The 27,187-nt window shown below is 45.9% G+C and overlaps 1 protein-coding gene across 8 annotated transcripts in view; it reads right to left on the bottom strand.

Moving 5' to 3' along the window:
- The window catches only part of NR5A2 (nuclear receptor subfamily 5 group A member 2), a 119,567-nt gene that overhangs the window by 83,049 nt on the left and 9,331 nt on the right, over window positions 1–27,187 (bottom strand). For 7 of the 8 annotated variants that reach the window (XM_084778820.1, XM_084778822.1, XM_084778823.1 and 4 more), the window contains 4 exons: window positions 24,908–25,039; window positions 21,235–21,353; window positions 19,541–19,682; window positions 15,978–16,621 (listed from right to left, as the gene is read on the bottom strand). In XM_084778820.1, coding sequence (XP_084634946.1) covers window positions 15,978–16,621; window positions 19,541–19,682; window positions 21,235–21,353; window positions 24,908–25,039 — 1,037 coding nt within the window. The remainder of the gene's footprint in view (window positions 1–15,977; window positions 16,622–19,540; window positions 19,683–21,234; window positions 21,354–24,907; window positions 25,040–27,187) is intronic. The other variant, XM_084778826.1, reaches the window with a different exon arrangement.

The raw sequence follows: 27,187 nt of genomic DNA, 5'->3' as shown, positions 1-27,187 counted from the left end.
CTGACCCCCCAGTGGGCTGGACCCTTCTATATTAATCGTTAAAACAGAAAATGTCCCCACAGTGTGATGGTGCATGCATTTAACTGCAGCACTGTAGAGGAAGATGGAGCTGTCTACTTTTAGAAGGCAGCCTTCCAGGACAGCCAGCACTACTAACTAAAGAGACCTTGTCTCAACAAACAAACAGGAAAAAAAAAAAAAAAAGCCTCCACAGGCTTGCCTAGTGGGCACGGTTTTCTCAGCTGAGGTTTCCTCTTGGCAGATGACTCTAGCATCTAGCAAGGATGGTACCATGCCTAACGCTGCATTTTTAACCAGTTAAAATATATCACCCCAGGCTTCTTGCTTCCTTGGGCTCAGAGCCAATCAGAGAGCCAGGAGGGCCACAAGGCACAGGTCACAGGTACTACCTATGCTCAACTGTTCCCTGCTGATTCCAAAGCCGGCTTAGTCTGTGTCTTACATAGGAGCCATTGGTGACCAGACCAGAGAGCTCGCTACCAACAAGTTTGGATCCTCAATGACTAGATCCGTTTTTCAGGTTTTCCCATAGCTGCAGTTCAACAAGCAATGCTGTACACGGTGATGATCAAACAATGGGGTGACAACCTCCATGGGACTGACATATACTGTCAAATGGGGGAGGGGGGGACTTGAGTTGCATGTACAACTCTTAGCCTTGAGCACTTGCAGAGGAGCCCACCTCTTGGGGGCGGGGTGTCTTTGTGAAAAGCTTGAATCCACAGCCATGGGTGGGCTTACTTAGCTGCAGGTGGATTCACTTGGTTACAGCAGATTTGCTAGAATGGGAAAGATTAGGATAAATCAATGGTCCCTAGAAAGCAGACCCGGGTCTGGCTGCTCTGGGTGTTTGGAAATGTGAGGGCTGGCCCCTGGAGATTCTGTTTCCCCTTACAAAGGGCTGCCAAGGCTCTCAGCCACTCTTATCTTCTCTCAGATGTCTGTCAGAAAGATAGACGTCTGGCAGAGTCTATCAGCTTTGCCTCAACCTATATCCTGGGTCCACCCGCCCCTCAGCTGCTGTTGTCTTTTGTTGGTGTAAACCACTATATAACCTCCCTGGTGGCCTCTGGGCTTCTTGTACCCTCTCTCTTGCACCTGCTTAGCACACTTTCCACCTGGAGCCTGAGCAATGATTTTTTATGAGAACCTGTTGACATCACTGCATTGCTTAAATTTCAGGATTTCTTGTTCCAAAAGGATAAAGCATAATTCATCCACGAGCTATACCTAATTTCCACACCCCACCTCCTGTCCTTCAACAGCCACTGGCTTTCCCAGTGCCTCTTGCAAGTGTTAAGCTGGTTCTCAGATTTTTTTGCTCTGCTCTGTCTGTTCTGTGCCTGGACAACCTGTCTTTGTTCATGCTAGTTTGTTCTTGCTGTTCAGGCCTTAGCTCAAGGGTCATTTCTTCCCACTGGCTATCTCAGAAGTGGCTCTGGCTGCTGGCTGTAGGCTCTGTGCACTTATGTGTACTGTCAGTTAGCATTTCCTTTGTTAGCTTGCCTATCATCAACTCCCTCCCCCCCCCCCACCGGAACGGGACCACCAATGAAAAAGACAGTGTCTTTGTTGATTTCGGTTAGCTATAATATTCCTGGTCTAGAACAGGGCTTGGGGTGTTGTGGGAATTTCATTAACACATGTTGAATGAATGAGTAATTCATCAAGTCTGGGGTCAGACCCAGCAATAGGCAATTTCTAAAAGCCAATGTGGTCACTTTAGGTCCACTGGGCTAGACTACCCGCACCCACCATGTGTACCAACACCGAGAAAGCAAATTTCAGGCCAGTGAATAATTGAGTGTGAAATAAAAACCAATACATCAGCTTGAGGGCTGAAAGAAAGTTTTCTGGTCATAAAGAAGGCTGTCCTGAAGAAATGTTAACACGTCACATTTGTTTAAATTGAACATGACACAATGGCTAAGACCTCAAATGCCTACATGGCACCAATAATAAAAATTTGCCTGGAAGGAATCAGACTCTTGGAAAAAAAAAAATAACAAAAGTCAGTCAGCACTTAAAAGATGCTGCCTGCACACACCTCTGTATAACAGCAACAAAGTCTAAGCAGTCCAGTAAATGCAAGTGTTGAATGCTTGGTGAGGTAACCGAGTGGTGGTCCACACCTGGAACTCAACACCCTGGAGACTGAGGCAGGAAAACAGAGTTCCAGACCCACCTGAGTTCTGTACTGAGACCCTGCCTGTCTCAAAATAAATCCAAACCCAAACCGCCCTGAATAAACAATTCATAAAATTATGGTTAGGAAAGTATGTCTCTGCCTAGTAGAATTTTTGTTATATTTTCAGATCTCCCAGTATCCCCTGCCTAAATGTCTCCAGTGGCTTCTCTTGTCTTAAACAAAATCAGTGTTTAAGAACCTTATTTTAGGGGCTGGAGAGATGGTACAGAGGTTAAGAACACTGACTGCTCTTCTAGAGGTCCTGAGTTCAATTCCTAGTAACCACATGGTGGCTCACAACCATCTACAATGAGATCTGGTGCCCTCTTCTGGCCTTCAGGTGTACATGCAGGCACACCACTGTATACATAATAAATAAATAAATAAATCTTGAAGAAGGAGGAGGAGGAAGAGACGGAGGAGGCGACGGCCGAGGAGAAGCATCAGCGGCTTATGTTAGAGACAGGGTGGTGGTACACTTCTTTATGGTCCCACTACTCCAGAAACAGGCAGATCTTTGTGAGTTGGAGCACTACATAGCCCAGGTTATGTCGAGAGGCCTTCTCTTACAACAAACAAAAGGAACCATATGCTAATGCTCTTGATGGATTATTTGCACAGCTTTCCCTTGCTTGTTTTCTTGACAGTCCACCTTCCCGTATAGGGACTAAGCCAAACCCCCAAAAGGCTCACAGCCAAGGCAGCTACAGTTTGCACCAGCTGTTCTCAGGCAGCAGGACCTGTATGTAGCTGGGTTCCCAGCTGGCCCTGTGCTCCTACTCTCCCCACATCCTCTCCCTGACCACTTCTGCCCCTCCTATGCTCGCTTAGGCAACCCCTCCAAAGAGCTTGTACCACATCTGACAAGCTGCTTTCTCTCCGTCTTAATCTGCACTGGACTCATGTGGTGTTGCTCAGGGGGCTGGCTTGCTGGCTTTGGGGATTACGTTACCTAGTGCCAATGTTGTCGTGAACCTCGCTGTGAGTACAGGATTGTTCGCACGCCACACAACTAAACATAAAAGGCTCCAGAGTCTGTGCTCAAATGCTGCATCTCTGTTGGGAAGGGGGTGTGTTGAGAAATAAATGGATGCCCCTCCCACCTCACTCGGGGGGGGGGGGGACGACTTAACAGGTGTTCAGTCAGGACTGCTCTTAGCATAGGGATTAACACACAGTAATTCTATCTGTGTGATGAATGAGTGAATAAACGAACTCCTATGTGGATCAAGCCTGAGCCACACCTACTCGGAGCCAACTTTCAAGGATAATGTTAAGTGTGAACTGACTCTAGAAAGTGCTCCCTCCTGGTGAGATAAAGGCATATGGAGCAGCGGTTTTAAATCTTTTCTTATTGATTGCCATGCGTGTTGTTGTCACGTGTATGACAATGTCGCCTTAGCATACATTTTGAATGACATTACTCATGCCATTCTAAGCTGAAGCACAGACGTAGTGAAGGTTTTTCTTTTTCCTCTTCCTTTCTATTTCTAGGAAGCTCTCAGCTACAACTAATGTTAATGTTTTTAAAGGTGTGCCATCTCACCAATGGAAGCCAGGGCTATTGTTTTCATTGCAAATAGCTGGTGTGATTTGAATCTAGTGTAAACAGCAATATTATTGTACCCAGGCATCTTCCCACCCTTCATTTCCGTGCCAAAGAGACCCAGACTTTCCCCCCCCCCCCAGAAGCTGCAGTAAGAATCAATTAAAGTACATAATAAAGTGTTAACTAGCTAATACACCAGTTAACATTAAGGGACATTTCAAACCTAGGCGTTTTTAGCAGCATAGCTGTTCTTTCATTTGCTCTGTAAGATCTATAATTGAAAGAATACCGTGAGAGCCGCCTTTCATCCGCTCCGTGAGTTACATTCCCTGCTTTGATAACTGTACAAGGAGAATCTAAGGCACTTCAAGCTACCCAATTACATTTGATTAGCGAGTCAAAATAATGTAACAGCTTTTCATCACCCAAAGGAAAACTTTTGAAGAATCCCGTTGCCAACACTTCTGCACAAACACTAATCTATATCATTATTTTTTTACAAGGGAAATGTAATATTTAGTAAGTTCTTTTTTTTAATTAGGCAGTAAGTAAAGCTTTTTCCTCCCAACTTTAGATCAAACAAGCGAGACTGTGAAAAGATGCGTGTGGCAATGGAGCTCAGATAGATTTCAGAGTCGGACAGGACACAGTGGTCAAAATAAAACAACATGCCTCAGATACCAAACTCCAGAGAAGAGGAAACAGGATATGCACTCAAAACGTTGAAGCAGAATTAGCTGGTACCTCCAAAACCTATGTGTCCATGTCACCGGCCATCAACAAAAGCGAAGATAGAATAAAAGTGAGCAGTGCTAGCTAAGAAATCATTGAAAATGGGGGCACAACAGAAACCCTGAGGATAAGATACTTAATAGTACTTAATACTTAATAGTAAAAGTGAGGAGCAGGGCGGGGGTGTATGGGGGTCGGGGTGTAGGGGGTGGGGCTGTAGGGGGTGGAGCTACAGGGGGTGGGGGTATAGCTCAGTGACACAGTGCCTGCTTAGCATTTATGGGGCCCAGTGAGGGAGAGGGGGTGGCAGAAAGGGAGGGAGGGAGAGGGAGAGGAGGGGGGAAAGGGTTGATGGGGAAGAGGCAGAAGGAAAGGGGGAAGAAAGAGCCAGCAACTTTAAGTATAGCAGGCTGGCTTGAAACTCACATCAATCCTCCTGCCTTTGCCTTCTGAGGCTGTATCTGAGATCTAAGACATATCTTTTCCATAAAGTATTTTCAATTTAGCCTTTAATCCCAACACTTAGGAGGCAAGAGGATCTTTGGAGTTCAAGGACAGCCTGATCTAATCAATTCCAGGAAAGTTAAAAGAAAGAAAGAAAGAAAGAAAGAAAGAAAGAAAGAAAGAAAGAAAGAAAAGACAAGTAAAGAAATGCCTTCACTGCCACCTTTAAAGGTGGCACACACTCTTAATCCCAGCACTCAGGGAGGCAGAGGCAGGCAGAATGGCACAAGGCCAGTTTCTTCTATGCTGTGAGCAGGGAGAACGGACACCAGGACTGTACCCTGCCTCTGTGGCATTCTTGTTGCACGCTGAAGGACGGGGTCTAGATCAGTGGTTCTCAACTTTCTTAATGCTGCTGTGACCATTTAATACAGCTGCGACCATTTAATACAGCTGCGACCATTTAATACAGTTTTTCAGGTTGTGCTAACCCCCGCCCCCCCACCCCACCCCCACACACGATAAAATCATTTCATTGCTGCTTCATAACTGTAATTTTGCTGTTATGAATCATGGTGTAAAGATCTCATAGGTGGACTCCAAGAGGTGGACACCCACAGCTTGAGAACCGCTGCTTTAGTAGCCCTTAGGTGAACTAGTTATTGACGGAAAGGAAGAGTTTATGATGGAGCTGCATCAGATTGGGTGCAAAGTTAATCCCCTGTGAAGTGCAGCCCACGGGGACATCATCTCTAGCTCCCCAGGGCAATGTGCTCTGAGATGAACAAACAACAGCACGGCTCAGTGAATGGCCCTGTGAACTTTAGACTTCTAATGTTTTTCCAAAACTTTTTGTCTGTTCCTTGAGACTAAACCACACATGAAAAACTGGGGCTGGGAAGTAGTAGTTCAGCTGTAAGAGTACTCTTACCTAGTTCCTAGGTGGCCCTGGGCCCAAACACCACACCACACCACAAACAAACAAACAAATCAGAGTGGTAGGTAAATCCTATGGCATCCTTCCAAAGGAAGGTAAAAGTTAGGAAGTGCAGGACTGGACTGTCGGACTGGATAGAAATGTGGCTAAGAGGACCGCACTGAAATGTATCGCCACATAGGGAAACAGAAAACTGGCTGTTTGAAAGCAAGAGTGGAGTTTTCTCTACTTTGTAAAGGAGGAGTTTCTTTTTTCTTTTATAGTTGGCGCGCAGTGTCAGTGGGCTTTCGTACACACACCTCCCCACTCGTGTCATTGCTCTTTGTTCTTATTCATCCATCTCCTAGAAGAGGCACATTTCAAAGTCACTTTCCTAGGAGCGGCACAGACCCCATCTCTATCCACCTTGCTAGGCCTGGTGCCCAGTGTTCTTTCGCTCTGGCCCATCAGGGGAAATGCATATGAACAATGGATCCATTGTACCCTCTGTGGACGATGACCCAGTGGAAGAATTAGACGGAAGTTCTAGCTGGTACAAGGATAGCAGGACTATCTATGCAACTATTTCTCTCTGGTCATCCATCAGCCTCAGGAAAGCACCCTCCTCCACACTCCACCTGAAAATGAGAGGCCACAGAGGCAAGGGCAGGGGCCAGAAATCGCTAGGTCTCCCATCCTGCACTGGGGGATAAGGAAATTCCCCAGGCCCTGGGATCCTAAGGCAAGATGAAAAATAAAGGTAACTGAGGAGGAGGAGAAAAGAGTGGATGGCTAAGAGAGTGGAGACCATAAGGCACTTGATAGACCGTGTTCAAATAGAAGCCCAAGCAACCAGCAGGGCTCCCAACCTCCTGGCTGCCCAAGCTCAACCCGGTATGAGAGAATCAGACATTGGAGAAGCAGCAAAAAGCTGGAGGAAGTGATGAACTGTCTGTCCTTGTGTTGGCTTGGGGGTGGGGTGGGGTGGGGTGGAGGGGCGTTCTTGGGGTAGAGATGGATGCCTCTAACACCAAGAATAGTTTAAATGCCCCAATTTCCATGCAGCCATTCTGCAAATGGACGCTGAGCTCTTGTGTGATCTACTTCCTGAGCTGCAGAAGAACAAGTCAGAGCAGAGTCATTCTTTAGTTATTCCGGGAAATAAAAGGAATCTATTGCCCTTCATCCGTTCAGGGGGCAAAGTCCTTCAACAGTGCGTGAAGGGGTGTCAAGCGTTGAGTCATGTTTGCTGGTTTCGCCAGCCTGCTACCCATGGATGCCTGGTGCTCAAACATAGGGAATCTCATCTCCTCCCCTCTCCCTCCCCTCTTCCCCCCCTCCCCCGAGAACTCAGACTAGCAAGCAGGCAGTCCCTGGATCAGTCAGTTAAGTATGTGCTCTGCTGGGCTAGGGCAAGCCTTTGAGTAATCAGGGCCACTAATTGTTATCAGCAGGCAAGCATGGAACAGCTTTTAAGTAGACAAGCTGACAAAACCACTCCTACTGCCCCTGGGAGGCTGGAGAAGGCAGGGAAAGGCCACCCAGCTATTCATGAGTAGGAAGGACCACCACCCCTGCTATTACACACCTGGTACCCTCGCTCTGAGACTCCAGGTGTGGGCTAGTTTACAAGCAAAGCTGTTTCCAGAACAGGGCCCTGCTCCTCATGCAGACACCTGTCTGTTCTAATGCAAGCTTAGTGTACGGGTCTAAGCTCAATTTCCTACACTGAGCTCCCTTATTTGAAAGGAAAAAAAAAATAAGAGAGCAATGAATTTCCATATCCTTGAGTCAACTTAGAAAAGTACCAAGTCTAAAAACCTATGGGCCCAGGTGTGGGCACTGATAAACGGGGACCGTCGTTAAGGGCTCCACAGCCCATACGGTTGTTGTCTTAATAGCATCACCCATGTTTTAACTATGTCAACGTCACTGTCTAAACCAGTGGTTCTCAGCCTCCCCAGTGCTGAGACCCTTTAATACGATTCCTCTAGTTGTGGTGACCCCCAGTCATAAATTAATTTTGTTGCTACTTCATAACTGTAATTTTGCCACTGCTATGAATCGTAATAAAAGTATCTGATAATGCAGGATATCATGACCCACAGGCTGAGAACGGCTGATCTGAACAACAGGGAGAGTTAGTGTCCACTACATAGGGAATCTGTTATTAAATAAAGAACATAAAGGAAATATCCAACAGTTGGTGGCTACTCTCATTATCATCTGTTGTTCCTGTTCAGACCAGGAAAAAATCCAAATATTGAGTTTTCTCCAAGCCCTCGCCTGTTATTCCCATACGGGGCCTGGAGGCTGGATGACCCCTGAGGGTTCCTCTAGTCCGTTCCTTTTCTTCCCTTCATTCTCCCGGAACCTCCAAATTGATTCTGTTAGCCATGTTAATAATATGACTAAAAGGACTGATTTGTTTTTAAGAAACAAACAAATGAACAGTGGGGGGGGGGGCTGAGAAGACACTGGTTAGGAGTCCCTGTTTGTAGGTGAACTGCTGCTAATCATCCTGCCTTAGGCCTCCAGGTGCTGACTGACTTGTAGTCTCTGAAGTGTGATGAGGAACAGAGAGGTGTATCCTCTAGAATAGATATCTTATGTGTGAAACCATCTTACTGTGACTCAACTTAGTTCTATGTCTCTTTGGAATAACAGCAGCAGCAACAACAACAACAACAACAACAAGGCTGAGATGCCAGCACTTGAGAGCTAGAGGAAGGAGGACTAGCAGTTAAGGCTGGCTGAAGCTACAGTGTTCAAGTTGGACGCCAACCTGAGCTACATGAGTCCCTCACTCAAGAAACTAAAACAAAACAAAAGGCACATACGGTGTGTTGTACTTACTCCCCACGGAGGGGTGGGGGGGGGGAGTCTGCAAGATCTCAACACTACACTCAACTGATAGCATGGACCCAATAAATCCAGCACCCTCTCCTCTTGACCACCTGACTGCAGGAAGGCCACGGGCACACACCTTACAATGGCCTGCCTTGTCACTCTTAGGTCTCTCAGCTGTGGCTCCCACCATGATGTTCTCCTCACACTCAGGTAGATGAGGTGTAGACTAAGTGGAGTGGGAAGCTTCTTGGGTGTGGAAACAAAGCCAAGTGCTGACTTCAGAACAAGGACTTTTTTTTTCTTAAAGGAGACATGCTGGCTTTCCAGGAAGGCTATGCTCCTATGGTAAGGGCTAGTTTTATACTGTGTTGTGCAGGCACCAAGTTCAACAGGCTTGGGAGGTGAAAAGGAGCTTGAAGCTTGCAAACAAAGCAATTTAGTCTCCTTTTCTGGTTTTGTGTTTTGTCTTTTGAGTCAGGGTCTCTCTGTGTAGCCACAGCTGTCCTGGAACTCACCGTGTAGACCAGGCTAGCCTTGAACTCATAGAGATCCACTGCATCACAACACATTGGCTTTAATTCTATTTTAAAGTATCTAAGAACCATGAAAAGAAAAACAGATTAGGGTGGGGTGGAGAGGGGAGTTTACTAAAAGGTGGTTAGAGGAACTGCTCATATGCCTGTACCCTAAGAATAATAAAAACCAGCCAGGCGTGGTGGCGCAGGCCTGTAATACTAGCACTCGGGAGACAGAGGCAAGTGGATCTCTGTGAGTTCGAGGCCAGCCTGGTCTACAAAGTGAGTCCAGGACAGCCAGGGCTACACAGCAAAACCCTGTCTTGAAAAAAAACAAAGCAAAAAGAATGATAAAACCTAGGGAAGGGAGGGTTAGTTTTATTTTAATGAAAATAAGCTACTAACATAACAAAACTTTTGTTTTAGCTCGTGAGGAGATCTTGCTATGTAAGCAGGCTGGCCTGTGCCTTAGTCTCCTTAGCGCTAGGACTACAGCTGTGCACCATCATGCCTCATAGCCTGTGGCACTTTCACGGCTTCCCTGAAGAACGCAGGTGTACGGCTAAGACAGCAAGATGGCTCCACAGGTAAAAGGTGCCTGCCATCACAATAGAGCACCAGAGTATTCCGGGGACCCACGTGGTAGAAGGAGAACTGACGCCCACAAGTCGCCAACTTCCATGTGTGCGACCCCACACATACATATGCACACACTAATAAAGTAACTCTACACATGAAGAAACACATACATGCTGGGTGGTCGTGGTGCGCACCTTTAATCCCAGCAGAGGCAGGTGGATCTCTGTGCATTGAGGCAAGCCTTCTAGGGCAGCCAAGGCTACACAGAAAACCCTGTCTCAAAAGAAAGACACACACAAGCTGGGCGTGGTGGCACATGCCTTTAATCCCAGCACTACACAGAGAAACCCTCTCTGGAAAATCCAAAAAAGAAACACAGACGCAAATAAATATCCCTCCCCTCTGTAAAATGGGCATGTTCAGCTGCCCGCCAATGAACTAACCTGAGTACAAACTACCCGAGACACAAGGAAAGGCTGATCCGGCCTGCAGTGAGCTGAGAAGCAGCTGCAGATAATGGCCTCCTCATATGTGTGCACATAAGTCTGATAATATTTACTCCCCCACATCATCACAGGCTTCCGTTTCAGATTGGCCTGGAAGCTAAGTACCAAAATGGATCTGGAAGGCAGGATGCCAAACTGCCTGGCTTACCTACTCTGCAGCTTCACGAAGAAGACAGTAGACAACATCCCTGTCCACCCCTGGCGGAGGAAAACAGTCTCCCCATTGCCTTGTAAATTGCTGTGTGATGTATTTCTTGTGGCTTTTGTTTTGTTTTCATGAGCAACTAGCTATACAAGGTTTGACTTAGTCTGCTTTGAGGAATTAGATACAAAAAATAAAAATTTCTTTCTTTACCACTTCATCAGTCTCTTTCTCAGATTAGCTGTGCTGTACTGGGGGGGGGGGGCAGGGGAAAGGTAGGTGAATTGTATGCCTAAGGTTCTGACAGCTGGGTGGATCCAGTAGTGGGCCTGCCAGTGACTGGTGACACCAATTGCCTGGCAAATGCAAAAAGTCAAGAGGGATGGGATGGGGACAGACTAACTTTAGTAAAGAATGGAGGATGGAAAGACGGCTCTTCCTGCTCTTGCAGAGGGCCCAAGCTCCATTTCCAGAACTTACCTCAGGTGGTTCCGAACCACCTGTCACTTCTGGCCTGAGTGCAAAAGGTGTCAAAGTTCACATCCACACACACACACACACACACACACCCATGAATATGCATAATTAAAATAAATCTTTTTTTTTTTTAAGTTTTAAAAATTGGGCAGATTCAATACAACTGTATTGGCTGGGAAAGGTGTTCACCAGAACATGGTAGTGGGAACTGTCTGGTAAGGTAACAAAAGCTTTAATCCCAGCACCTGGGAGGCAGAAGGGCAAGTGAATCTCTGAGGCTGAGGCCAGGAGAGCTACATAGTGAGACCCCCATCTCAGAAATGGGGGGTGGGGGATAAATGTTCAAATAAAAACAACCCTGCTTAGAAATTCTGTAACAGAGCAGAGAGAGAGAGAGAGAGAGAGAGAGAGAGAGAGAGAGAGAGAGAGAGAGAGAGAGAGAGAAATCTTAGCCCTCGCCTTTGCTGTTTTGATGGAGAGAAAACCATAGTAAGAGCTGCCTTGGACGTGACTGAATTCCTTTGACACAAACTCCCCAAGTCTCTGAGACCTATTTTCCACAGAAATGCTAGTTACGAGTTTCAGTCAGGATTAATTTAGCCTTCTTTATTCCTACATGTATCAGAATCATTCATGGGGGGAAGTTCTTCATCTCCATTCCCAGAATCCTCCGAGGACATCTGGTCTCATTAAAAGATCAAATAGATACTCCAGATTCGTTAGTTGTTTAACAAAGTGGGAATTATTTTCTCACTGTACTCGTGTTTATGAGCTAGATACTCAAGTCACAGGTGATGTAGGTAACAGAGGAAAATGGAGCATCCTTCTTCTTCCTTCAGAAGGATGGCAGGGAGGGGAGGTTAAGTTCATGTGGAACATGGGCGGCTTTAAAGCAGATCTGATTTTTGTTTGTTTATTTGTTTGGTTTGGTGACAGCATCATTAAACTGTTTCCAGATCATGTTCTCTGCTTTGACTGAACTGGATGACTCTGGGCACAGTTAGCCTTTCCTAGATTGGTTTGTTTGGTTGGTTGGTTTGGCTTGTTGGTTTTTTGAGACAAGGTTTCTCTGTGTAGCCTTGGCTGTCCTGGACTCACTTTGTAGAGCAGGTTGGCTTTGAACTCACAGAGATCTACCTGCCTCTGCCTCCCTGAGTGGGTGTGCCACCACACTAGGCTAAAGCAGATCTGGTTTAAAGGGTCATGTCTCATTTCTGTGGCTGACATGTGACCTGGACTGTAATCCTATGCTCTCTTTCTGCCCATCTACTCTGGCAGAAGGAACACACACACACTGCATATGCCTTGCCCTCAAAGCTGAGAGGAAAGAAGAGAATCAGACGTGCGTCCTGGTGTTCACAGGGCCTGAGTGCTATGGAGTGAGTGCTTGCTGGGGCTTTGCAAGGCCCAGAAGTACTAGCTGGTAGATCTCCATGAAATGGTTCCCCAGTGGCTGAGAAGAATTATTGAGGCTTTCTAAAGCGACTCCCTCCCTCCCCGGGGTCGTCTGGGAGCAGGGAAAACTGTCTTGCTGATTGTTAGTGATTTAATAGCGGTGGTGATGGTCTTCTGATAACCTAGAGGTCTGCTTTAGCTTTATGGCCAAAGGTCTGAGGTCTAGGAGCCCAAGGTGACTGTGCTTGTGTGTATGTGTCAATTGTCTCTTTCTGTCCCTCTGTCTCTATCCCTCTGTCTGTCTCCCTCTGTGTGGTACTAGAGAGGGATATGCGTGCGCACACACACAAAGTCTACTTCTCTGACCCTGACTGAGTGTCAGTTCTGCCTTCCCTGGGGCTAACCACACTCTTCTTCATTGCTTCCTTCAAAAGATGCATCTGGAGAGATGGCCCAGCAGATAAAGTAATTGCTTCTGAACTCCCAGAACTCATGTGCAAAGCTGAGTGGCTAAGATAGCCAGCCTGCTATTGCAGTGCAGGAGGAAGAGAAAATCTGGAGCAAGCTGGCCAGCCAGATGCGGTGGTTTTGCACTGAATCCCAGAGAAACGCTGCCTGGGTATAAACATTGGGAGAGGGATAGCAGAAGACACCAGACCCCAAACACTGGCCAACAATAAAGCACAAGCGTGCACATGCACTTGCACACAAGTAAACACAAATACACACATGCCCAGCCATGCACACATTAAAAGAGAGAGGAGGTATGTGTCATTAGTCTCACTACTTTAGCTCTAAAAACCCAGGCAAAAATCTCTCGAGCCTGGGTTCTACTTGTGCTTTTCAGAAGTGACAAGTGGCAGGGCATTACTGTTTCTACTCAGACGCCATTGTTTAGGACTAAGGCCAAAGTTGTTCTTTCTGTGAGAATGAAAACAAAGCAGCTGAGGTATTTGTGTGCGCCCTCGCTCCTTCATCTTCCAATTGTGCTTTCTGTGACTCACTTTTGTCATATTTCTGTGTGTTCATTCCAGCACTGGTGCTTTGAGAACTGCAGTTCCCTTTTCACACTCACAGATACAAAGGAAAAGCAAAACTACCCAGCGGCCCATCTGCTCCCCAAACTAGTAACTAAAATCTGCCTTCTCTCCTTTAGACATGGTAGGAAGTGTAACTTGTCCTGAGTGTGATCAAGGGGTCGTTTGTAAAATTGCCTTATTATCCTATTATCTTCCAGGAGCTTTCTGTCCTGGGCTGGTGAGGGTGTAAGCAATCTGTCCCCTAAGTGTATCACTTGAAGGGCAATTTGCTATGACATTAACAAGAACAGGACAAGTGTTTAAAGGGAACCATTCATCTTCCCCAAGTAAGACTTAAAAGTCACAACTTTAACGAAAAGAATAAAGGCTTAGACTATAGGTTTTTGGGCATGTCTTCTAGCCCGTGCCAGGATGAGAGGCCTTTTTGTGATGTGGTGACAGGTAGGTGACAGCTAGCCAGTGGCCGAGACCACAAAAATCTGCCCTGCAGCAATACTTCTCAACCTTCGAGTCATGTGTGAGTAGTGGGTCATGAAATCAATTTAGCAGATCATGACCAGAATAAAAAGTGAAACATGAAATAAATGAAAAATGAGAATAGAAAGTTCTAGAGTGAGTGTGTGAAATGCACCTTGCGCTGGGCGGAGGTGGCGCACACCTTTAATCCCAGCACAGCAGGCGGATCACTGTGAGTTCAAGGCCAGCCTGGTCTACAAAGCAGAGTCCAGGACAGCCAAGGCTACACAGAGTAAACCCTGAACCAGGGTTTACTCTGTGTGTGTAGACCAGGCTGGCCTTGAACTCACAGAGACCTGTCTGCCTCTGCCTCCGAGTGCTGGGATTAAAGGTGTGCGCCACCACGCCTCGTTGCTGCTTGGCTATTTCAGGTGTTACTTTGTTCACTACAATAAAATCACACCATCCTCAATTAACTTAGCTAACATTGTTCCCTGGTACCAAACTAAAGGAATGTAAGACTAATACAAGACCGCGTTAGACAAAGACCGAGCCTTTCATCAAACAACTAAAATAATTGAAAGAAAATTCTTCTTTCCTGTGCTCACTGTTGTTAGACCTGCAGCCTTCAGGACCCTGCACACGCATCCCGTGACTTTCTTTGCAGAACCACCTCACCACAAGCATCTTTATTTTCCCCAGCATGCTCCCAGAGCACATACTCAGTTTTACAGATGAGAACAGCAAGACTTGGCAACACAGATCCCTGGCTGCAGCCAACACAGCTATAAACCTAGAAGTCACTATTCAAGTCAAGTCCATCTGACTGCTCCTACTGGGCTTTCCTCATCTAGACAACCATTTCAGCATTCAGCTGCGGCTAAAAACACGTTCATTTTTAAATACTCAGTCTGCCCTCTTAAGAGACATGGCTATGAATATAAAAGCACTCAGAAAGTTAAGAGTGTCTTGGCTTAGCCTTTTAAATAAGGACCGCTCTAGGATAGAGCCCGCTTCTCTACACTGCTTACTCTGAGAGCCTCTGGTCTTATGCTAACGCGATGCATTCTGCTTGCCCCCTGCAGCCTGGTCTTCAACCTTCAGCCACCTTCAGCCTGCACAGCAATAAGTGACAGGAGAATAAAGGACAGGCAGGGTGCATCGGAACTGTATGCTTTTGAGCTGGTCAGGTAATTTTGTTTCTACACACATACTAGTGCTTTAAGACTTCCGTAAAAAGCATTTGCTCTCCCTTTGCACACAGCTCCTTGATTCTCCTCTATCCCTCTGTGTAAACAGTGCATTCTAATGATGAGCTCGCTAAGTTGTCAGAAGCCGGCTACTTATCATTGGCACCTCTCCCGCCATGACAGCGACAGCACAATGTTGATATTATAATGAAATAGGCGTAAAAATCAAATTCAAGATTTGGTTACCAAATGTGGCTCGGTCTTCACTCAGCTTCCAAACCCCTAAATAACTGTCCTGTATTAATTCAGTCTTAAGTTCCAGGAAATAAAATAATTATGTAGTTAAAACAGACCCTTATGCAAACAAGGGCTGTGTTTACAACATACCAATCCATTTACTTAAACCACAGACATGTGAGAAGATCCCAATAGGCAAGCACTCACCACTGGCCTCTTCCCCATGCAAACGCAGCCAGCATCCTACTGGATCTGGTCAGAAAGCAATGGTTCAGCACCCCAATGTCAGGGCAAATATTAAGCACCTTCTTGAGACTACTAAGCAACAGTATCTTTTTTCTTCTTCTTCTTCACTTTCCATGACCTGAACACTTAAATATTGGCTTACCCCACTACCTTTGAAAAGAAACCTTCAAGGTGACATGAATATAATATAGTTTGTGACTTGCTCAGTTAAAAAAAAAAAGTTTAGTAACTTTTTTTTTTTTGAACCATGCCTAAATTAAAAGGAATGAATGCATTCTGCTATATGGAAACAAAACAGTACTTAATGTCATGCTAAACACCGTCTCCCAATTCCCAGCTACGCAGAACGAAAGCCCTACCAAGTCCAGTTATAATAAAATGCACTGCAGGAATGGTCACGAGCCCCTCCCTTCCTTAAACCATACAAACAAAAAGGAAACCTATCTTCAACACCAAGGCCAGAAATTAAAGCCAGAAACCACAACATGGCATACCTTCAGTTCTCTGAAGAAGACACTACCCCTGGCCCACTCGACGATGGAGAAGAGGGTCTGGTCCGCCACTTTGCACATGAGCCCAAACACACTCAGCTTTTCACGGTGGCTTCGGTTTGCCTGCTCTTCTTGTAAGAAATTCATCATTTTCACTTGAAACTGAGGCTCATCTGGTTCATACTTCAGAAGTTCCAGTATCAGCTGTGGGATGCCTGCTGGGGAGCTTGTCTGGTAGCCATCCATGTAGGAGTAGCTCAGCATCGACTCAGGAGAGCTGCTGTAGGGGTCTGGATACTCAGACTTGATGGCCCTATTAGGAAAGTGACCATATGGTTGGTAACCTTGCAGACTGCCATGAGGTGGCATTGTCATGCTAATGGGAGACGTGACAAAGGGACTTCGGTCATAGTCTGTGGGAGGCAAGGCAGCGTGGTTCAGAGGTAGGCCTTTGGAGGCAGAATGAATGTTCTGAATTGCGGAGATGTTCAGGTCCGAGGGCATGGCTTGGATCACTTGAGACATGGCCTCCAGCTTCAGTCCGTTAGCTCGAATGAGGGCTTTCTTCTGCTGCTTTAGGGCCCTGTCTCTCTTGTACATTGGCCCAAACTTATTTCTCCCTCCGCGCATGCGGTCGGCTCTCACGGCTGTTGACAGAGAAGGGGAAAGCACATAAGAAGGGAGTTAGTAGCGTTTGAAAAACTCTCTAGGCATTTGAAAATGTCGATAATTACCATGGAGAAAGAAGGGGAAGGGGGGGGCGGATATGTGTGTCCTGGGATAGTCCAGACATTCCAAGGGGCAAATCCTTATGAATTCTTTCTTTCAAGTGGGTTTTGTTACCAAAAACATATTTTGGGTACCCAAGAAAGTATTAGCCCTTTGTGAAATAAAGTTTTACAACAGATATTTAATATAGGGGAGGAGGGGATGTTGTTTCTAAGTGTGCCTGTTTCCAGTATTGAAGCTATCGGCCAGGCACACCTTTAATCCCAGCACCCGGGAGGCAGAGGTCGTCGGGATCGCTGTGAGTTCTAGGCCAACCTGGTCTACAAAGCGAGTCCAGGATAACCAGGGCTGTTACACAGAGAAACCCTGGCTTGAAAATAGAAAAACAAAAACAAAAACAAAACAAAAAACCAGAACAAAGCAAAAACCAAAAAAATCAAGCTATGTCATTTCTGTGTATATTTCTGTGTAATGACATGTGTGTGTGCGCATGGGTTGTTTTCTCCCTTCATTCCCTTCCTTTCTTTTATTCTGTTTTTAAAGAAAGAGAACTAACTTACTTCTAGATGAAATACTTTCCCTCATGATGTCTTCCTCGTTCCTAATTATTTTAGGCTACTCTGTTACACAGTTGCCTAGTTGCAAGTTGCAAGTTCTCCTTGAAAAACACCTTTCCCCTATACTTGGTGAGTCCACATCAGAAAACCACGGGCGTGCTTTAAGTTTAAGTGGGATTGACCATAATTAAAACTTTCCAAAGTTGTCCAGAGGCTCTTTTGCGCTACAGTGGCTTGGAATCAAGGCCATGCCTAATAAGTTAGGCAGCAGTGTTCTCCAAGTCCACCCGCCATGGTCACATAAGTAGACCAAACCAAGCAACCTCTGTCAGGTTGGGATACCATAAGACTTCTAGAGGACAAGTTTTGGGAGCTTTTTAATCTTAGGGCTAGTATTCACATTAAAAATTTATTATGAAGCTTGGCCCAATGGCGTATGCCTGTAATCCCAGCACTCAGGGAAGCAGACAGACAGATCTCTGTGAGTTCGAGGCCAGCCTGGTCTACAGAGTGGAGTTCAGGACAGCCAAAGCTACATAGAAAAATCCTGCCTCAAAAAAAAAAAATGTGAATTCTAAGCACCCAGAATTCCATACTAGGTTATAAAAGTTTTTAATTTAGATAATTTATCAAATATTCTATTGGCCCATGACCATGGTTATTAAATATGAGTATGGTGGTGTACAAGTCACACACAATTAGCACAGTATAATTTAAGTTAAAAGCCACAATCTCTTTTCTTTCTTTCTTTCTGTTTTTCTTTTCTTTTCTTTTCCTTTTTTTTTTTTTTTTTTAGGTATTTTGAGACAGGGTTTCTCTGGCTGTCTTGGACTTGCTTTTGTACACCAGACTGGCCTTGAACTCACAGCGATCCACCTGCCTCTGGGATTAAAGGTGTGCACCACCACACTGGGCTCCAAAATCTCTTTTCTTTCACTAAAAAAAAAAAATAAAAAATAAAAAAAAAATCAAGTGACATATAGCAAGGTGTAGGGGCACATGCCTGTAATCCCAGCACTTGGGAAGGCAGAGGCAGGTAATTCTCTGTGAGTGCGAGGCCAACCTACACTAAGGCCAGGACTACACTAAGAAACCCTGTCCCAAAAAACCAAAAAAGAAAAAAAGACAAACAATAAAACCAAACAAAACTCATGTCACATCTATGGAACCACATCATTAAGTTTTAACGTTGCCACTTGGATCTGGTCTTGTAGTTAGCATCTGCCACTATAGCAATTAAAGAGATCGATGATAAAATTAATAAATAAATATCAATGACTTCCTCTCTCAATCCCCCCCCCCAAAGTAGTTTTTAATGCTAACCGATGTGGCCATTTCTATTTGAACAAACTTGTCAGCAATTTGGCAGGTTAATTAAAACACACACACGCATTTCTTTAATCCCTTCCCCCCCATAATTCTCCCAAGAATGAGTGCTATACAACAGAAATTTTCCAAATAAAAAAGCAGATTGTGTTTCCTTGATCAAATGAAACACATTGGTCTAGCACGGTGCTGGGTACCTCCCCATGTTACGGTATTTGCAGTCTGTTTAATCTGTGGGAAGGCCAGCAGGTCAAAGGCTGGAAAATAGCAGCGCACCATAACAGTCATGAAGTACAAATTATTTACAGCAGTCACATATTAACTCCACTGGCTGCCAAGCTGAGCCTCATAGGGCTCTTTCAATGGCCGAGCGAGACTTTGGAAGGACCGTTCTCTCGGGCTCATCGCACCATTGGTACTGAGTCAAGTCCTTTGTTTTGCATGCTTCCCAGTTGTTGGATTTTATAGGTTCAGTCATTATCTTTTTCTTTAAGACAAAGTATAGGTGTATACTTTTATGCTATTAAAAACTGAAATTTTGCATAAGAAATTCCCTAAACAAACAAACCTAGGGGATCTTGATCTTTAAAAAATCAGAGTTATTTCATCCTATTTTCCACATTTTTCCATATTAATTTTATCTGATCTCAGTAGAATTGCTTTAGTCTTGTTGATTTTTTGTTTCAATATCAAATGTATCATACACCAAACTAAAAACAAAACAAAACAAAAAAAAAAAAAAAAAAAAAAGGAGAGAGGGACAGTTTTCCTATGTCTTTTTTTTCCCCTTAATAGTTGGTACCATGTTTAAATGGGAGGGTATTCTACAGACAAGACATAAAAAATCTTTTCCACCATTGTCAGTAGTGTTGGAAGGCTAAAGAGAGAATGCCCCCATGCCACATGCAGTGTTCTAAACTCCGTGTCCCGGGGCCTTAGCTGGCAGAATCTTACCTTCTAGCTTCATTCCAACACTTAGACACTTTTGGAATCGACAGTAAGGACATCGTTTTCGCTGGGTTTTGTCAATTTGGCAGTTCTGGTTTTCAATACATGTGTACCTTTTATTGTTTTGGACTGTTCGCTTAAAAAAACCCTGTAAGAGAAAAAAAGGGGGGGGGAGACATAAGTCTAGCCTACGGTCTTCTATTGTTTTACTCTAAGGAAATCACCAGTAAGTCCTTCCACTATGCCACTGAACCCTTACGTGGTCCTGTGGCTTATGTTACATTTCAGCAAGCCCAAGCCTCCACAGCCGTGCCAGGCCTCGGTGAAGATTTTTCTGGCCTCAGAGTTATATTCCAGAGGAGTTACATCAATTTTGTACCATTCTGTTCCAACAGTCAGAAAAAAAAAAGAAAAGGGGGAGGGAAAAAAAAAAACCAAAACACACTCCATATTGACCAGTGATTCTCCGCCCCCCCCCCCAAATCTGGTTTCCTATTAACATTCATGTTCCAAGCAGAGGTAAGTCATAGGAGTCCCGCATTGTTTCTAGGTAGTCTCATACAATTTCAGTCACAAACCATTGTAAAATGCCAATGTTAGAACTGAATAGCAAAATACCTCAGATCTTTTACAAATGTCAACACTCGACAGTTAAAAGGAAAACGACTTCAAGAGCAAAATGGGGAAATGTTCCTAATGCCACTGGAACCCATTCAAGGGTGGGGACTGTGTTTTAAAAGTCCAACTAATGGAAAAGACATGCACTCACACAGGGACATGTGCACAACCCATGGAGCCGAACTGCAGCAAAGCTTGTGCCTGCTTACAGTCAAGGGAACTGATCAGAAATAGTGTGTGGCTTTCAAATGAGTAACATCTCTCTCTACTCTCTACTAAGATGGGACTCTTACGCAAACAGAAACAATCTTATTTTGTTGTGGAAAATAAAGGGAAGTTTCCTAGCAATGGCTCAAATAAACATACTGAGTTTTCCACTTTAAGAAATATATTGGGAGAAAAAAATAGAGAAAGTTGAATTTATGGGGACTATTAAAAAAAACTGAGACAAATCCTTAAGGTCTTGACAAGATTAGTAATAACAAAGGACACTGAACACACTCAAATTCCCTGCATTTAAATAAGTCACATGATATACTTTTGATAATTGTTCAGTTAGAAACTAAAATCTGGTTTCTTAGTACCTTGATATAAATTCCAAAAGAAAAAAAAATCTTTAAATTATTTTTGGAATCCATCAGGATGAAATCATGCAGTTGGGAATTCAGACCTTCACATCTTTTGGATTAAAAAAAGAAAAGTTCCAACTTGCAGCACAGCTTACTCTCAACTTGAAACATACTTGGGATATACTTTGTCACATTTCCTTTCAAGAAGGATGCTTTAAATACATATAAGTCAAGCAAAATCAGTATTTAGGACTGTTAGAAATGAAATCCCCTTACAGATACATCACTGGACCATAATAAACTATTTTAAAGCCGTGAGGCTGACAGAGTTTCCTAAAGAGCATAGTTATCTTTGCCCATGGAACTAAATTAGACATATTTTAAATTCTAGTCTCCCTATAACATCTTTCCCCTCATTCTTCAGTTCAAAAGAAGAAACAACAAACAGCTTAAATTTAGCTTTGAAGAGTAATTCCACAGTTTTATCTCATAGGTAGCACAGGAAAGACAAACCTTGCAGCTTTCACAGGTAAGGAGGCCATAATGGTAGCCGGATACTTTATCGCCACACACAGGACATAGCTCTTCAAGATCTTCATCATAGGAGTAATTCACCATTTTAAATTGAGACACTGAAACAAAAAGAGAAATGTGCATTCATGCCCTATTAATTCCCAATGGGGGGGGAGCAGTTTTTGATGGTTGGTAGCCAAATATCATCAGGTAAAATGTAAAATCATGTGTACCCAGCTGGTATCGGAAGAGAACTACTTTTACACAAGGAAGGGGAAATACCTTCAGGCATCGGGTGAATATGCATCTTAAAAATAATTCCATCTTTTTTTGTTAACATTTTAAACTGACCACTGTTGAACAAAAGCCAGCAGATCAGAATAGGAACACAAACCACAGAATATTAACAACCTAAACTTTCTTTTAAACCTCTAATGTTCCAAGATGTCACTTTTGCCTACGAGAGCAAAAATCAGGCTCTAAGTGACTGGTACACTCTTGAAATGGCCTGCTGTATCTACACTTCACTTCGCTAGGCTAGCAATGCTAATTTGCACAGGCTACTTGCGAGAGCAACGAAGCCGCAGAAACCTGCTCTTCAGAAGCAACTTTAACAACAGCCTGTGGCTCCCAAGGTTCAAGTCTGTTACACTAATCAAAACATTCAGTTCCGTACTGACTATAGTTCTGCTCTGGCCACTTTCAACTCCTCACGTTTAAAAATGTCCTGTGAAAATAAAAACAAGGAAGAGGAGAGGACACCCGGAAGGGGGGTTGCAGAAACAGAATAGGAAAAGAAACACACTCGGGTTTAGCAGAGTTCTAGCGCTTTGTAACGAACTTCACAAGCTTCCGATAAGCTTTGCAAAGTATAAACACCTCCGTGAGACTGCCTTTGCGGGTTGAACAGAAAGCAGACCATAGTATCCTGGCTCACTATGGGGAGTACTCTAACGACACTAACCCGCAAATGCCCTAGAGTCTTTGCAGCCAAAAAGATAAATCGTGTATGTTAAGGTCAGTGGCTAGCGGACCCCAAGGAACTATCAGATAAGACGGAAAACCAACTTCGGTCAAGCTCCCGACCCCTACTCCCAAGCTGCAGGCAGAGCAGGGGTGGGCAAGCATCCAGGCAAGGGGCAGGTCTGTACAACAGGTAACTACCAGTGTTTCCCCTACCCTCTTTGAACTGCACATACACCCAGCTCCGGGCCCTTGCTCAACCCTCTGCTACCCAAAGGCGCACAAACTCCAAAGAGAGTTTGCTTTAAGTTAATCAGTGGCATTGCAGGGGGTGGGGCGGGGGAGGGGTACCCACAGCCTGGCAGAGGTTTCTTCAGATTTGTTTACTAAAAAGGAAACGGATAAATAGCCCCTACCCGGTAGCCAAAGTGCTACACTTCTTTATCTCCGGGTAGTATCCTTATTTTTCTTTTTCCAAATTAAGTTAATTTCTTCCTGAGTTCTCACGCGATGTCTGCTCCCCCACGCAGAGCTGTAGCTTAAATTCGTCCGTGAGTGAGCAACAGTTTGCAGAGATCTCAGGAAGAGACGCCAGCAAAGGCATACCCTGGACGCAGGAACTTAGAAATAAGGGATGCTATCTCGCTAGTCCCAACTGTGGTAGAGAGGCTGCACCACGATCTTTGGGTTGGGGAAGTTTACTTGTGGAGCTCTGCAAACTCATGGCTTCTGCCTCTAGGTATGTTTCGGAGCTAAGGGGGTACTATACTTTCCTAGATGTGTTTTATCTGCCTCCCCGTCTTCCAACAAAGTAACCTTTAACTTCACATTTAAGAGTATGGTCAGACTGGCAACCACTTACTTGCCCACCTTGGAGATGCCACATGGAAAAGACCGAGGTCCATTTTCCGGCAAAATCCAGAGTCTGAGTGGGGAGAGGTACATCTGGGAGGCCAGGGCATCATTTTTTTTTGTTGTTGTTGTTACCCACAGGGCCCCCGGGGCACCTGAACTAAGAATTCAGGAAAACCAAAATCCACCTGGAGAAAGAAATCCACCCCCCCCCCCGCCCCAAGAAAAACCTGTGAGCCTGAAAAAAGGCGAGGAACAACCGTGTCTTGAAAAGCTAAGTCCTCTGAAGTTGAATGCTCCGCGCTGCTGCTTGAGAATCCAGTAACGATTTTCTTTCTGGGTTCCGGCACCCGCCAAAGTATGAATGCATCCCTCGTGAGCAGGCGCTCACAGCCCAGGCTGCAAAACTCCAGGCTTTTCCCCTGCTGGTTTCGAATCCAGGGCAAAGCTACCTGAGGGCCGGGTCTACTATCACCCCATCTCCCTTGGCACAAAGGCAAGCTAATGTCGTGGCTTGGTGGCTTGGGACCAAGAAGAGCCTTCTCAACTTTACTAAGAAAACGCAACCAGAGTATTCTCTCTCCAGTCCTCTATAGGCTCGTGTTCCGCTCCTCCACTGCGTTGCTTTTCCCGGGTTCCGCCAACCCCAAATGTCTACATCGGGGGACAGGAAGTAGCAAACACCGAGTCCTCCTGCCAAGGAGGAAACTTAGCAGAGCTAGAGGCCAGAACGCAGGAAGCAGGCCTGGGGACTGCTCAGGAATCCCAGGTGCATCTCTTTGGGCTTACAGTACTTCCTCAGCAGCAACACACACACACACACACACGCAGTTAACAAGCACTTCAGCCGGGGAACTTCTACAGCCCCTACCAAATAACTTAAAGAGTATACCAAGAGATCACCCAGGACATTTGCCCCCACCCGCACGCCTGCCACCCCTTTTCCCTGTGCGACCTTAGGTTTTCCCGGCTAGAGCATGCTCCCCGGCACTGTAGCTCTGCTCTCAACGCTTGTCTGACCCTTTCAAGTTCGCCAAAGACCGGCAGGAAGCTTTGAGGGGGGGATCACAAGCTGGCCCCGCACATCCTGAACTCCGGTAGGGGCGAAGATGGAAGAACTTTTCCTAGCATTGTTCCCACCCTGACGCGTAGTTAAGATAAAGTTTTAAAGCGTAAAGTGAAGAAAATAGAATCTAGAACAGGGACACAAATGGAATAGCCATACTGAGACCCAAATGGCGATGGGCACCCCAACCTCTCACTCGGCACTTTCCTGGCCAGAAATGGAGTTGGAGTAATTGGTGCTTTTAAGTTATGCCAGCGGTTTTGGAGTTACCCTAAAAGGCTGCCGGGTTCGAATAGGTTTTGGGGGGTGTTACACCACTAATAACTCCAATCGCCTTCCTCTGATCTTCTCTTGTATGTACTGGCTTTCCTCGTCAGTCTTTTCCCTCCACGCGGGAGCATTAACGTGCGTGACAGTTCAAACAACCTAGAACCGGGTGACCAGAGAGTAATTCCATTCCTCGTAAAGATTATTCCACAGTACCCTTAGCCTCAAGCTGCCCCAGCCCCAGTTGGTTCTGAGCTCGAAGTCTCTCTACTTAATTACAAGTGTCCAATTAGACATTGATGAGAAAGCACCATCGGCCGCCTAGTTCAAGTGTCATTAACTTTTATGCTTATGCCAAGGGAGGAGGTCCGCACAAGGCTCCCGCGCGAGGCTCGGCAGCCTGTAGCAGGCTGCAAACTGCTAGCGGGTCTGCTCTGGTGTCCATGCGGAAGGAGGCTCAAGACCGCAGGGATAGCCTGGTGTAAAAGCCTGGAGCCGGAGCGCCACCGCAACGCACCCCCTTACCTTGCATATTTTCGGGCATCTGCCCCTGTTCCCCATGCGATCGGGCCAGTCCTGGGGCTTCCGTCTCCACTTTGGGTAGCATGACAAGGCGGGCGGGAATGGGGGGTCGGGGTCGATCCGGAAGCCCAGCACCTGGACACGGGCAGCACAGATTCAACTCCAGCAGAAAGAGAGAAGGGGCGATCAGCGCGCCTGCTCACCCACCCGCTCGCCGGAGCTGCCAGGCAGGACCTTGGAGCCCTGTCCGGTCCAGCAGCTTCAGAGCTGTCCCTGAACTGCGCTCGGGAGATCCGGGTTACCAAGCCAGACTAAGAAGCCGGTGTCCTGCTGCCTGGGTTCCGCTCCGCATGGGCGGAGGCAGCAACAGCCAGGGCGCCGCTGCCTGGGACAGCGATCTGTGCGCGCCGCGCTCCGGAGGGCAGCAGAGGCGGCCGCCAGCTGCTACTGCTGCCGCGGCAGAGCGGCTCCCGGACTCCTAACCCTCCCTGCACCCGCCCTCTGGCTCAGGATCGGCAGGGGTCTCTCTCTCTCTTTCTCTCGCCTTACTTCTCCCCCCCTCCCTCCCCTTACTGTCCTCTCATCTCCTCTCCGCCTCTTCCCCTTATTCCCTCTTTATCGGCTCCCACTATTACAAGTATGGAGTTCTGAAGTTCCAACCTCCCTCTCCTCTCCGATTGAGAGCAATCCTTTCCAGTCCCGAGAGTGACAGTGACGGGGAAAAGAGGAGAAGACCGCTGGTGGAGAGGGGAGGTAAGGGGGGATGGGGGGCGGGGGAAGGTGAGAGGTGAAGACAGTGATGCAGGTTCCCGGACTCAAGTCGGACACTAAGCTACTAGCCAATGGGGGAAGCTCTGGCCTCCCTGCTTGCCTCAACCTCTTCACCCCGCCTTAATTTACTCCACCCCACCCTGGCGCGGGGCGGGAGGGGTTGGGGGGGGTGTAAATGCTGCTAGATTTCTCAGCTAAGCGACTTGTGTCTGGGCAAAGCGGCCAAGGATCTGAGGGGCCGAGAGGCCATTTGAAAGAGCTGAGGGGAGGCAAAGAGACTGGGCTGGAGGGCATGGCTGTAGGTGGTCCTGGCATGAGTAGAGGGTAAAAGGAGACTGAGGAGTCAAGTGCCCACTTAAAACACCCAGAAGAAAAAAAAATGATGTTGAATTCATAAGGAAGGGTGCTGGTCCTCTCGGCTCCTAGACATCAGAATAGCATAACACTGAGTGTCTGCACCTTAAAGAACCCAAGGGCTGAGGCTCACTTTGGGGACAACTAAGGTTGCATGGAATTGGAGTAAATGACAGCCACTCCTGCTTCCCCCATGCTCATCTCCAGCATAGCTCCCCGCTTATGAAGAACAAGCAAGATTATCTCGGTGACAGACTACCTAATTTTCAGTGGGAGCTCTTTCCACACAGGACAGAAATATCACAGCCCCTGCTTTCTTTTTACATGCGAGGGTCCCTTTGGTGCCCCCCCCATCCACACGAGCCCCCCCCCCCCACATTCTTCTCTTTTAAGTTTTAAATAACCATCTGTTATGCAAGCGCTTAGGCCGCTAGCCCAGGCACATCTTCAAAGTTTTCAGATCTCACCCCAACAAGATGAAAAACCTCCTTCCTAGTCTCCTGAATGCACGCAAAAAGCCTCATACCCCGGTCGGCTGTGTAACGGGGCAATTATCAGAATCTACCCACAAGGGGGTGGATTTGAATCTCAAAAGATCTGAATTTATTCTATTTAAATGGGATGGAGATCACATAAACTGCCCAGTCTAGTACTTAATGAATATAAAATTACTCCAAATCATTGCCCACACTTTTATATGAAGTGGGCTATCCACTGATGGCTAGCAATTCAAATATACTGACTCTCCAAACTGATTCATTTTATTGCTTTAAAAGTACATATTCAGAATATAAATTATTCAATTTTCAGTTTTCACAGCATTCTCAGGGTTCTTAGAAAACTAGTCTGGCTTAAGCAAGTCCCTTCTGGGCACAGGAATCAAGGGGGCCTGCCAATTAGTTTGTATGGGGGAGTGGGCTGAATTTACCTATATTAGTGACCATTAAGCTCAAGTTTTCACGTTAGGATCAAGTAGCAATGTCAATAACATTTTCAGTATTGCCTGCTATTTAAGACATCACTTTGAATTACAAATGCATTTCTTACATAGTTCAGAAAGGGAGCAAGTCTCCGGGCTCAAATCACGACTCACTACTTTAACTTTGGAGTTCAGGCAAAGGAGAAATCAGTATATTTTAAAGCTTTTAAGAACAGCCC

This window comes from Acomys minous, assembly GCF_964271855.1.
Source record: "Acomys minous genome assembly, chromosome: 1".
In the NCBI taxonomy this organism is placed as follows: Eukaryota; Metazoa; Chordata; class Mammalia; order Rodentia; family Muridae; genus Acomys; species Acomys minous.
This window is presented reverse-complemented; position numbering and strand designations above follow the sequence as displayed.